At 44.7% G+C, this 12,836-nt stretch overlaps 1 protein-coding gene across 1 annotated transcript in view; it reads right to left on the bottom strand.

The window, feature by feature from the left end:
• LOC115154104 (protein FAM57B) overlaps window positions 1–12,836 on the bottom strand; it is a 38,780-nt gene that overhangs the window by 10,428 nt on the left and 15,516 nt on the right. Inside the window, exon 2 of the mRNA XM_029699986.1 lies at window positions 3,840–3,926. Coding sequence (XP_029555846.1) covers window positions 3,840–3,926 — 87 coding nt within the window. The remainder of the gene's footprint in view (window positions 1–3,839; window positions 3,927–12,836) is intronic.

Genomic DNA, 12,836 nt, shown 5'->3' with positions numbered 1-12,836 from the left:
CTATTTGACCAAGAAGGAGTACTCCATCAGATGACCTGGCCTCCACAATCACCCAACCTCAACCCAAGTGAGATGGTTAATGATGAGTTGGACCACAAAGGAAAAGCAGCCAACAAGTGCTCAGCATATGTGGGAACTCCTTCAAGACAGTTGGAAAAGCATTCCAGGTGAAGCTGGTTGAGAGAATGCCAAGAGCATTCAAAGCTGTCTTCATGGCAAAGGGTGGCTACTTTGAAGTATCTAAAATATAAAATATATTTTGATTTGTTTAACACTTTTTTGGTTACTACATGATTCCATATGTGTTATTTCATAGTTTTGTTGTCTTCACTATTATTCTACAATGTAGAAAATCACTTGAATGAGTAGGTGTGTCCAAACTAATATTTATTCAGTGCATTCACTGTACTGTAAGTTTCTTTGGATAAAAGTGTCTGTTTAGTGTTTGTGGCAATTATTTTATAACATTAACTCTAGCTATATGTAGGAATGTAGAAATGTATAAGCTAAAACACGACACACCGCGTAGAACAATTAGCTCAGTTGATTAGAGCACATTAGTTGTTGTTACTAACCCCCTGCTGGTCCCTCCCATGACAGCAGTGAGTCTATTGGAAGAAGAGAGTGTGTGTGTGTGTGTGTGTGTGTGTGTGTGTGTGTGTGTGTGTGTGTGTGTGTGTGTGTGTGTGCGTGTGTCTGCCTGCCTGCCTAAGCTAAATGACAAGCATAACACAAACAGTCTATCCTCCTTGCCCCGTGGCTGTGTGTGTGTTGCAATGTTACAGGCTGGCGACTCGCACCCTCCTGCTCTGCGCTATGCTGTGGGGGAATTAAGCCCTGGGAGGGGGGGATTAGCAGAGCACTGATGCTGGGTTAGGTCAGAAGGAAGAAAGGGCATTGCACTGACTGAGGCTGGGCCATGGTCAGAGGCATCCCGGGCCATGGCAACTGACTGGCTGGATTACACTGACTATTAGCATTAGCAGTAGCGTTAGTATTAGCCAAGCAGCACTGGCCAAGCCAAGATACAGGGATAAGGATCCTAAGCTACACTAGCCCACACAGAAACCTGCTACTTGCAGACTGAGCATACGGCCATCTGACTGAGATACACTATTAGCATCAGCCAGGTAGCACTGGCCAGGTCAAGGATAGGGATGCTATGCTAAAGCTATGCTGTTGACTGCCACTGGCTGACTGAGAAGGTGGCCATCTGACTCAGGATAGAGGGGATCAGGGCCTAAATTAACTTTTTGGTCCACCAGCCACTGTGGCAGGTAGATAAAAAAAATATTCCAGCCACTCAGATGTTTTACTAGCCAAAATATTGTTGCGCCATAATTATATCACAAAAACACAAACAGATGACCATGCTTCGTAATGTTTCTAAAACAATAAATGTATTAGTAAGAAGTAATGTGGTATATTGCTAAATTTCCTTAAAAAAAAATTGTGACCGGAGTCTTTTAATGAAAATATCAGAGAAAAAAATGTTCAGCTGCCCCTTTAAGGGCGGGACGTTATCGTGGTATCGGGCCACTCAGTCCTGTCATGCTTGTCTGGGTGTGTGAGATTTGGGATCTGACTAGCGTCTCTTCGCTATCAGTTGAAGCAGCAGACACAAACTAACGTTGAAAAACAACTGAGCTTGTGAAAAATAACTATGTAAATGGCCAAGAACCACAAGGACAGTCTCACTTTGTAGACTTTTGAGTAAATTAGACCAACTGTTATGCCTGTGCCCAGCGCCTACAAAAGTGAATCTATCAGCACTTCACTCATTGCGCACAGCTTCCCTGCCAGGCAGTGGTTTCTGCGTGAGGTGAGATATAGGATTTATATTTATTTGTGCAATCAGCAGCTATAAAACAAAACAGCAGAAATACTCATGTGCTCACACTTGACTTTTGACAATTTTATTTGAAAATGAAATGCTATCATTACTGTAATGCTATTACTAGCCTGTTCAACCTCTTTCGTATCGTCTGAGATTCCCAAAGATTGGAAAGCTGCCGCGATCATCCCCCTCTTTAAAAGGGGGATAAACTCTAGACCCAAACTGCCTCAGACCTATATCTATCCTACCCTGCCTTTCTAAGGTCTTCGAAAGCCAAGTTAACAAACAGATTACCGACCATTTCGAATCCCACCGTACCTTCTCACTATGCAATCTGGTTTCAGAGCTGGTCATGGGTGCACCTCAGCCACACTCAAGGTCCTAAACGATATCATAACCGCCATCGATAAGAGACAGTACTGTGCAGCCGTCTTCATAGACCTGGCCAAGGCTTTCTACTCTGTCAATCACCACATTCTTATCAGGAGACTAAACAGCCTTGGTTTCTCAAATGACTGCCTCGCCTGGTTCACCAACTACTTCTCTGATAGAGTTCAGTGTGTCAAATCGGAGAGCCTGTTGTCTGGACCTCTAGTAGTCTCTATAGGGGTGCCTCAGGGTTCAATTCTCGGGCCGACTCTCTTCTCTGTATACATCAATGATGTCGCTCTTGCTGCTGGTGATTCTCTGATCCACCTCTACGCATTCTGTATACTTCTGGCCCTTCTTTGGACACTGTGTTAACTAACCTCCAGACGAGCATCAATGCCATACAACACTCCTTCCGTTGCCTCCAACTGCTCTTAAATGCATGTAAAACTAAATGCATGCTCTTCAAACGATCGCTAGAATATGTGGACAACTACAAATACCTAGGTGTCTGGTTAGACTGTAAACTCTCCTTCCAGACTCACATTAAGCATCTCCAATACAAAATTAAATCTAGAATCGGCTTCCTATTTCGCAACAAAGCATCCTTCACTCATGCTGCCAAACATACCCTCGTAAAACTGACCATCCTACCGATCCTCGACTTCGGCAACGTCATTTACAAAATAGCCTCCAACACTCTACTCAACAAATTGGATGCAGTCTATCACAGTGCCATCCGTTTTGTCACCAAAGCCCCATATACTACCCACCATTGCGACCTGTATGCTCTCGTTGGCTGGCCCCCGCTTCATACTCGTCGCCAAACCCACTGGCTCCAGGTCATCTACAAGTCTCTGCTAGGTAAAGCCCCACCTTATCTCAGCTCACTGGTCACCATAGCAGGACCCACCCGTAGCACGTGCTCCAGCAGGTATATCTCACTGGTCACACCCAAAGCCAATTCCTACTTTGGCTGCCTCTCCTTCCAGTTCTCTGCTGCCAATGACTGGAAAGAACTACAAAAATCACTGAAGCTGGAGACTCATATCTCCCTCACTAGCTTTAAGCACCAGCTGTCAGAGCAGCTCATAGATCACTGCACTTGTACATAGCCCATCTGTAATACAGCCCATCCAACTACCTCATCCCCATACTGTATTTATTTATCTTGCTCCTTTGCACCCCAGTATCTCTACTTGCACATTCATCTTCTGCACATTAAATCACTCCAGTGTTTAACTGATATGTTGTAATTACTTCGCCACCATGGCCTATTTATTGCCTTACCTCCCTTATCTTACCTCATTATGCACACACTGTATATAGATTTGTTGTACTGTATGTTTGTTTATTCCATGTGTAAATCTGTGTTGTTGTATGTGTCGAACTACTTTGCTTTATTCTTGGCCAGGTCGCAGTTGTAAATGAGAACTTGTTCTCAACTAGTCTACCTGGTTAAATAAAGGTGAAATAAATAAATAAAATAAAATCACTGTAGAGCCCTGCAAATTGACCACCTGCCAACGTGGCTGGTGAAATACACATTCTTACCTGCCAATACCTAAATCTACCCGCATTTGGCGGTTGTTCATTTTGTGCTTGTCCCCCTGTCTGTGAGTGGCGGTCCTACCTGTCAGTCATGACGTTACCACTACACGCCGACACCACGACGACACCCGCCGTGGTGGCCATGATGGCGTGGATGGAGGACACCAGCCTGAGAAAGAGAAGGAGAGAAATGTTTCAAACACGCAATTAAGACAACTAGAAATGTGAAGTTTCAGGAGAAACCGTCGCTTCACTACTATAATTACCAGCTTGTTGCATTAACAATACCAGTTACCAGAATGTCAAGGACCAGAAACAGTATTTACAGGCAATACAGTCATTTGGAAATCTGTCAACTTTTTTGTCAATGTATGTTAGATTTCGAGAAGAGACAAGAAAATCATAGGGAGAGCAGAACTAGACAGCATCATCATACTCTACGTTTTCTAAAGGAAGGATGTCGCTTCACAAGTTGCAAATAGACAGAGTATCATTTTTCTTCAGGCAAATTAAGGATGTAAGCATTTTACCCAGGGTAGGCTACTCCATATCCTGTCTCACAAGCAATTATTATGGCAGGCTAATAGAAAGTCCACTTCATCAGTTTACTGTTCCATTTGGTCTTGAACTGCAAACTTTTATTAACTACATTATTGATTGGGGTGCAATTCACATGTAGCATAATGGAGTACTACGATTCATTTTTGTTTCACGTCTCCCTTTCCTTCTGGGCCTACCTTCATTGAAATTGTTTGCACCCCATGTCTGTAATGTGAGATGTCACAAATGAAGAATGTATTTATTTATTTCAAAAGTTTTTCCATTTTAGAATTATAATTCAAAATCACATCCTGAATTGGGTGACCTCAGTTCGAATTGACCCCAACCGTACAAATCTTTTGACCCAAATCTTTTGACAAAAGCTAAACCAGACAATTATTTCTTAGAGGACACCGATTGTACGGGCTACTTTCTTGACCTGGGGGTCCGCAAAGGTTATAGCCTTGTTCTAAAATGGATTCAATTGTTTATTTTCCTCATCAATCTGCACACAACAACCCATAATGAAACATTTTTTTTTTTTGCACATTTATAAAAACATTTTTTTGAAATATCACATTTACATGAGTATTCAGACCCTTGTTGAAGCACCTTTGGCAGCGATTACAGCTTCGCGACTTCTTGGGTATGATGCTACAAGCTTGGTACGCCTGTATTTGGGGTGTTTCTCCCATTCTTCTCTGCAGATCCCCTTAAGCTCTGTCAGGTTTGATGGAAAGCGTCACTGCACAGCTATTTTCAGGTCTCCCTGGCTGGGCCACTAAAGGACATGAAGTGAATTGTCCCGAAGCGACACCTGCGTTGTCTTGGCTGTTTGCTTAGGGTCGTTGTCCTGTTGGAAGGTGAACCTTGCCCCAGTCTGAGGTCCTGAGCACTCTGGAGCAAGTTTTCATCAAGGATCTCTGTACTTTGCTCCGTTCCTCTTTCCCTCGATCCTAACTAGTCTCCCTGCCACTGAAAAACTTCCCCACAGCATGATGCTGCCAACACCATGCTTCACCGTAGGGATGGTGCCAGGTTTCCTCCAGATGTGACACTTAGAATTCAGGCCAAAGAGTTCAATCTTGGTTTCATCAGACCAGAGAATCTTGTTTCTCATGGTGTGAGAGACCTTCAGGTGCCTTTTGGCAAACTCCAAGCGGGCTGTTATGTGCCTTTTACTGAGGTGTTGCTTCTGTCTGGCCACTCTACCATAAAGGCCTGATTGGTGGAGTGCTGCAGAGATGGCACCACTATGGGCCCTGGTCAAAAGTAGTACACTATAGGGAATAGCGTGCAATTTCAGACACAGCAATGGAGTTCCCCTTTAAAATGTGGAAAAAGGGCTTGTTCAACCAGGCACTTCCACCTCCCGGCTTAGTTTGACAGATCTTGGCACCTCTGGCAATAAGCAGCTCTGAAATATTACGGAAATCTCATTAATTCGCCCTTACCACAGCCACTCGCTATTTACGCCTTTTATGCATTGCACGATTTCCAAATGATTAAAGGGATGATTCTATTTAGCAGTACAATAGAGTCTCTCAGTCCAGGCTAGGTCAGAGGGAGGGAGAGAGAGAGAAGGCACACACACAGAGCTGTTTCCTCCGGAGGCTCGCCACCCTTCTCCTCGGGAACGCAGGCCGTCGTGATGACGACAGTGGTCATGTGACCCTACCAGCCCGTAGCCCTGAGCTGGATAAGACTACCAACCTCCCCTCCTCCCTTTCACCATCCCCCCCTGCCTTCCTCCACCCCTACTGCCCTCCTCCCCTCCACCCACCCCCCTTGTTTTTACCTCCACGCCTCACTGCCTCCTCGGGACGCACACTCGGTCACGAGACCTAGATTTTCAAAACCCACTCATTGTGTACCCCCTTTAAAGGACTTGAGGGGGAAGAGAGGGAGGTGGGTTGCCATGTTTTGTCATGTTTCCCTTTCTTCCCTAACCTTGGCTTCCCTTTCCCAGAACAGAGTCGGACGGTCTTCCTTCTTTTCTTTCTTTATGCCTACTGTGTGTGGCAGGGCCACGTTTTGAAGACTACCCTCTCGCTTGCTCTCCCTTCCGCCCTCTACCTCTCTCTCCGAGTCAGGAGCAGTGTTTTTCTCCTCCTATGGTTAATGGGGTGTGTAATTTAGAGCAGCACAGTGCACTGGTGCCTGCCCGGCCCGACCGGGAAAAGAGTGCAGAGTGAGAGGAAAAGAACAAACAGAGCAACACTCATTAAAGGCACAGACAGTAGCGAGTCCAGCAGCCCTGCGCTCTTTCTGTCCCTCCCCCTTTCTCTCTCGCTCTCTCCTCATACACAGATTAAGCCTAGCCTGTAGTGCTCAATTCATTCATCCCCTAAACTGGACACTACAATAACTGGTTGGAAGCTATTGACAAAACAAACGAGGCTACTGGTTGTCTCTCGTAACACAACCAAAATCATCACAATCAACTATTTCCTGGCTTTAGTAAGATGAGAAGACCCCGAGGCCTGTTCAGAAGGGATGGAGTGATGTGGATTAACCCACATGGTTACTTAGTACTGGCTCATGTAGGCACCAAATAGAAGAACACATACTGAAACCGGGAAGGACTAATTTTAGTTTTCCGTTGTAATGCCCTAGTGAACACTGCCCTGAGGAACAATGATTCATTCAGTGGTGCTTTGGTTCATTATATTGTACTCTATAGTCTATCCACCCATTTTTGTTAACAATGAATAGCCTTTGAAGTTAATAGGCCTATAATTTCTTCCCTAAGGACAAATAAGTATCTAACAGCTATCTATACTGTTACCCCCTGACCATAGAGAGCCCTTGGTTCTCTATGGTGTTGTAGGTCAGGGCGTGACTAGGGGGCGTTCCAGTCTTTTCATTTCTATGTTGGTGCTCTTGGTATGGTTCCCAATTAGAGGCAGCTGATGTTCGTTGTCTCTAATTGGGGATCATACTTAAGTTCTCCATTGTTCCCACCTGGGTTGTGGGATATTGTTTGTGTTAGTGTTTTGTAGCACTACGTTACTTCTCGGTCGTTGTTTGTTTATTGTTTAAGTTTCACTAAATAAAATATGTGGAACTATAATCACGCTGAGCCTTGGTCCGTCTCTCAAAACGATCGTGACATATACATCTACAGTATCTAGTAGCCTATCTCAAATCAAACTTTATTTGTCACGTGCCGAATACAACAAGTGTAGACCTTACCGTGAAATGCTTACTTACAAGCCCTTAACCAACAATGCAGTTCAAGAAGAGCTAAGAAAATATTTACCAAATAAAACTAAAGCAACATTTAAAAAAAAAGAAATATATAGTAAATAATTTAAATTAAAAGTAACACAATAACATACCAATTGTCACGGTTGTTGTAGGGTAAAGTGGACCAAGACGCAGCGGGGAAATGTGCACTCATCTTCTTTTTATTTAAACGGACAAAGAAGGTAAACCAAAATAAATACGTACACAAAAAACACACAACGACTAATAACAGGCCGGTAAGGCAACAAAGCTATGCCCAGCACAATCTCCCACCAAAACACTAAAACAAACACATACCTATATATAGGACCCTCAATCAGAGGCAACTAAAAAATACCTGCCTCCAATTGAGAGTCCAATCCCCAATTAACTAAACATAGAAATACAAAGAACTAGACTAAACATAGAAATACATATACATAGACCAGTGCCCAAAACCCAGAATAATAAATCAAACACACCACTAAACACACAACCACCCTGAACCACATAAAACAAATACCCTCTGCCACGTCCTGACCAAACTACAATAACAAATAACCCCTATTACTGGTCAGGACGTGACATTACCCCCCCCAAAGGTGCAGACCCTGTATGCACCTCAAAAAATAAAATAAAATAAACCCCTAACTAAAGGGAAGGAAGGGAGGGTGGCTGCCGTCAACGACGGCTCCTGTGCTACACCCCCCCCCTCCCCAACCCACCTATACTGGAGGTGGCTCAGGCTCAGGTCTACTTCCCCCACCCAACCTGTCCACCCCTGCTGAATGCTCAGGGCTGTAGAGCGTCTCTGGGAGCTCCGGACTGTAAGCCGACTCTGGAAGCTCCGAACTGTAGGCAGACTCACTCGGCTCCGGACTGCAGGCAGACTCACTCGGCTCCGGACTGCAGGCAGACTCACTCGGCTCCGGACTGCAGGCAGACTCACTCGGCTCCGGACTGCCGGTAGACTCACTCGGCTCCGGACTGCAGGCAGACTCACTCGGCTCCGGACTGCAGGCAGACTCACTCGGCTCCGGACTGCAGGCAGACTCACTCGGCTCCGGACTGCAGGCAGACTCACTCGGTTCCGGACTGTACGTGCATATGGGCGAGATCGTGCGCACTTCCGCATACTCCGGCGCTCTCTTCTCCACCTGTTCCTCATAAAAAGCACGGGGAGCTGGCTTAGGTCCACTGCCTGGCCTAGCCAACCTACCCGTGTGCCCCCCCCAAAAAAAAATAATATTGGGGCTGCCTCTCCGGCTTCCTAGCCAGCTGTGTTCCCCGGTAGCGTTCCCGGTCCTCACCAGACTTCCTCCATGGGCCCTCTCCGGCCAAAATCTCCTCCCACGTCCAAAACTCCCGATAGTCCATATAATTTTCCCATTGCTCCTTACCCCGCTGCTTGGTCCTTGGTGGGTGGGAGATTCTGTCACGGTTGTCGTAGGGTAAAGTGGACCAAGACGCAGCGGGGAAATGTGCACTCATAACTTGTGCACTTGACAGCAGGACCCTCAATCAGAGGCAACTAGAAAACACCTGCCTCCAATTGAGAGTCCAATCCCCAATTAACTAAACATAGAAATACAAAGAACTAGACTAAACATAGAAATACATAAACATAGACCAGTGCCCAAAACCCAGAATAATAAATCAAATACACCACTAAACACACAACCACCCCGAACCACATAAAACAAATACCCTCTGCCATGTCCTGACCAAACTACAATAACAAATAACCCCTATTACTGGTCAGGACGTGACACCAATAATGAGGCTATCTACAGGGGGTACCGGTACTGAGTCAGTGTGTGGGGGTACAGGTTAGTGGAGGTAATTTGTACATGTAGGTAGGTGTAAGTGACTATACATAGATAATAAACCGAGTAGCAGAGGTGTAAAAACAAATGGAGGGAGTGTCAAAGTAATTGTCCGGTGGCCATTTGATTAATTGTTCAGCAGTCTATGGCTTGGGGTAGAAGCTGTTAAGGAGCCATTTGGTCTGGGTTTCCCTTTGTAGTCTGTAATAGTTTGCAAGCCCTGCCACATCCGACGAGAGTCAGAGCCGGTGTAGTAGGATTCAATCCGATCTTAATCCTGTATTGATGCTTTGCCTGTTTGATGGTTAGTCTGAGGGCATAGCGGTTTCTCGAATAAGTGTCCGGATAAGTGTCCCACTCCTTGAAAGCCGCAGCTCTAGCCTTTAGCTCAATGTAGATGTTGCCTGTAATCCATGGCTTCTGGTTGGGATATGTACGTACGGTCACTGTGGGGACGCGTCGTTGATGCACTTGTTGATGAAGCCGATGACTGAGGTGGTATACTCAAATCAAATTAAAGTTAATTTGTCACGTGCGCCGAATACAACAGGTGTAGACCTTACAGTGAAATGCTTACTTACAGGCTCTAACCAATAGTGCGAAAAAAAGGTATGTGTGTGTGTAGGTAAGTAAATAAATAAATAAATATTTCAAAAATGAAATGCATTGTATTTAGGACAAATCATTCACTAAACCCTAAACCTTAACGAGTCCGATGAGCCCAACGTGAAAGATATACTGCTTTCCCGGCAACAGGCCCAACGGAGGTCGGGCTGCATTCGGAGAATTCGTAGGCGATCAAATTAAACCCACTGCCTTCCATTCGACTAGCTAATATGCAATCATTGGAAAATAAAATCGACGACTTACGAGGAAGATTTAACTACCAATGGGACACTAAAACTGTAATATCTTATGCTTCACGGGGTCGTGGCTGAAAGACGACATTAACAACATACAGCTGGCTGGTTATACGATGTATCGGCAGGATAGAACAGTGGCGTCTGGTAAGACAAGGGGCGGCCAACTGTATATTTGTAAACAACAGCTGGTGCAAGACTTCTAAGGAAGTCTCGAGGGTTAGCTTGCCTGAGGTAGAGTATCTCATGATAAGCTCTAGACCACACTATCTACCTAAAGAGTTCGTAGCTGTCTACATACCACCGCAGACCGATGCTGGCACTAAGACCACACTCAATGAGCTGTATTCCGCCATAGGAAAACACTCATCCAGAAGCAGTGCTCCTAGTGGCCCGGGGACTTTAATGCCGGAAAACTTAAATCCATTTTACCAAATTTCAATCAGCATGGGGAGGCAGGTAGCCTAGTGGTTAGAGTGTTGGACTAGTAACCGAAAGGTTGCAAGATCGAATCCCTGAGCTGACAAGGTAATAATCTGTCGTTTGTCACTGAACAAGGCAGTTAAGCCACTGTTCCTAGGCTGTCATTGAAAATAAAAATTTGTTCTTAACTGACTTGCCTTGTTAAAAAAAGGTAAACATTTTTTTAAATAAATTAATCATAATAAAAAATAAAATGAAATGTTAAATGTGCAACCAGAGTGAAAAAAAAATTCTAGACCACCTTTATGCTGCACAGAGATACGTACAAAGCTCTCCCTCAATTTGGTAAATCTGACCATAATTCTACCCACCTGGTTCCTGCTTACAAGCAATAATTAAAACAGGAAGCACCAGTAACTCGGTCAATAAAAAAGTGGTCAGATGAAGCAGACGCTAAGCTACAGGACTGTTTTGCGAGCACAGACTGGAATATTTTCCCGGATTCTTCCGATGACATTAAGGAGTACACCACCTCAGTCATTGGCTTCATCAATAAGTGAATCGATGACATCGTCCCCACAGTGACCGTACGTACATACCCCAACCAGAAGCCATGGACTACAGGCAGCATTTGCAGGACGGGAGCGGGACTCTAACCCGGAAGCTTTTAAGCTTATAAGAAATCCCGCTATGCCTTCCGACGAACCATCAAACAGGCAAGGCGTCAATACACGACTATGATTGAATCGTACTACACCGGCTCCGACTCTCGTCGGATGTAGCAGGGCTTGCAAACCATTACAGACTACAAAGGGAAGGACAGCCAAGAGCTGCCCAGTGACACACACAAGCCTACCAGATGAGCTAAACTACATCTATGCTCGCTTCGAGGCAAATAACACTGAAACATGTATGAGAGCACCAGTTGTTCCCGGACGACTGTGTGATTACGCTCTCCGCAGCCAATGTGTGCAAGACCTTTAAACAGGTCAACATTCACAAGGCTGCAGGGCCAGATGGATTACCAGGACGTGTACTGCGAGCATGCGCTGACCAACTGGCAAGTGTCTTCACTGACATTTTCAACCTCTCCCTGTCTGAGTCTGTAATACCAACATGTTTTAAGGAGACCACCATAGTCCCTATGCCCAAGAACACTAAGGTAACCTGGCTAAATGACTACCAACCCGTAGCACACATGTCTGTAACCATGAAGTGCTTTGAAAGGCTGGTCATGGCTCACATTAACCTCTCTAGGGTAGGGGGCAGTATTTTCACATCCGGATAAAAAACGTACCCGATTTAATCTGGTTATTACTCCTGCCCAGAAACTAGAATATGCATAAAATTGTTTGATTTGGATAGAAAATACCCTAAAGTTTCTAAAACTGTTTGAATGGTGTCTGTGAGTATAACATAACTCATATGGCAGGCCAAAACCTGAGAAGATTCTGTACAGGAAGTGCCCTCTCTGACCATTTCTTGGCCTTCTATAGCCTCTTTATCGAAAACAGAGGATCTCTGCTGTAACGTGACATTTTCTAAGGCTCCCATAGGCTCTCAGAAGGCGCCAGAACGTTGAATGATGACTCTGCAGTCCCTGGCTGAAAAACAGTAGCGCATTTGGATAGTGGTCGATCTGAGAACAATGACACAAGCGCGCATGCACGTGAAGAGTCCATTTTCTTCTTTCAGTCTTTGAACGAAAACACCGTCTCCCGGTCGGAATATTATCGCTATTTTACGAAAAAAATCGCATAAAAATAGATTTTAAACAGTGTTTGACATGCTTCGAAGTACGGTAATGGAATATTTTGAATTTTTTTGTCACGACATGCATCCGCAGGTCACCGTTCGGATAGGGACCTGAACGCACGGACAAAACAGAGGATATTTGAACATAACTATGGATTATTTTGAACCAAAACAACATTTGTGGATGAAGTAGAAGTCCTGGGAGTGCATTCTGACGAAGAACAGCAAAGGTAATCCAATTTTTCTTATAGTAATTCTGAGTTTAGTGAACGCCAAACTTGGTGGGTGTCAAATTAGCTAGCCCGTGATGGCGAGCTATCTACTCAGAATATTGCAAAATGTGCTTTCGCCAAAAAGCTATTTTAAAATCTGACACCGCGATTGCATAAAGGAGTTCTGTATCTATAATTCTTAAAATAATTGTTATGTTTTTTGTGAATGTTTATC

Source organism: Salmo trutta, chromosome 19 (assembly GCF_901001165.1).
Source record: "Salmo trutta chromosome 19, fSalTru1.1, whole genome shotgun sequence".
Lineage (NCBI taxonomy): Eukaryota > Metazoa > Chordata > Actinopteri > Salmoniformes > Salmonidae > Salmo > Salmo trutta.
This window is presented reverse-complemented; position numbering and strand designations above follow the sequence as displayed.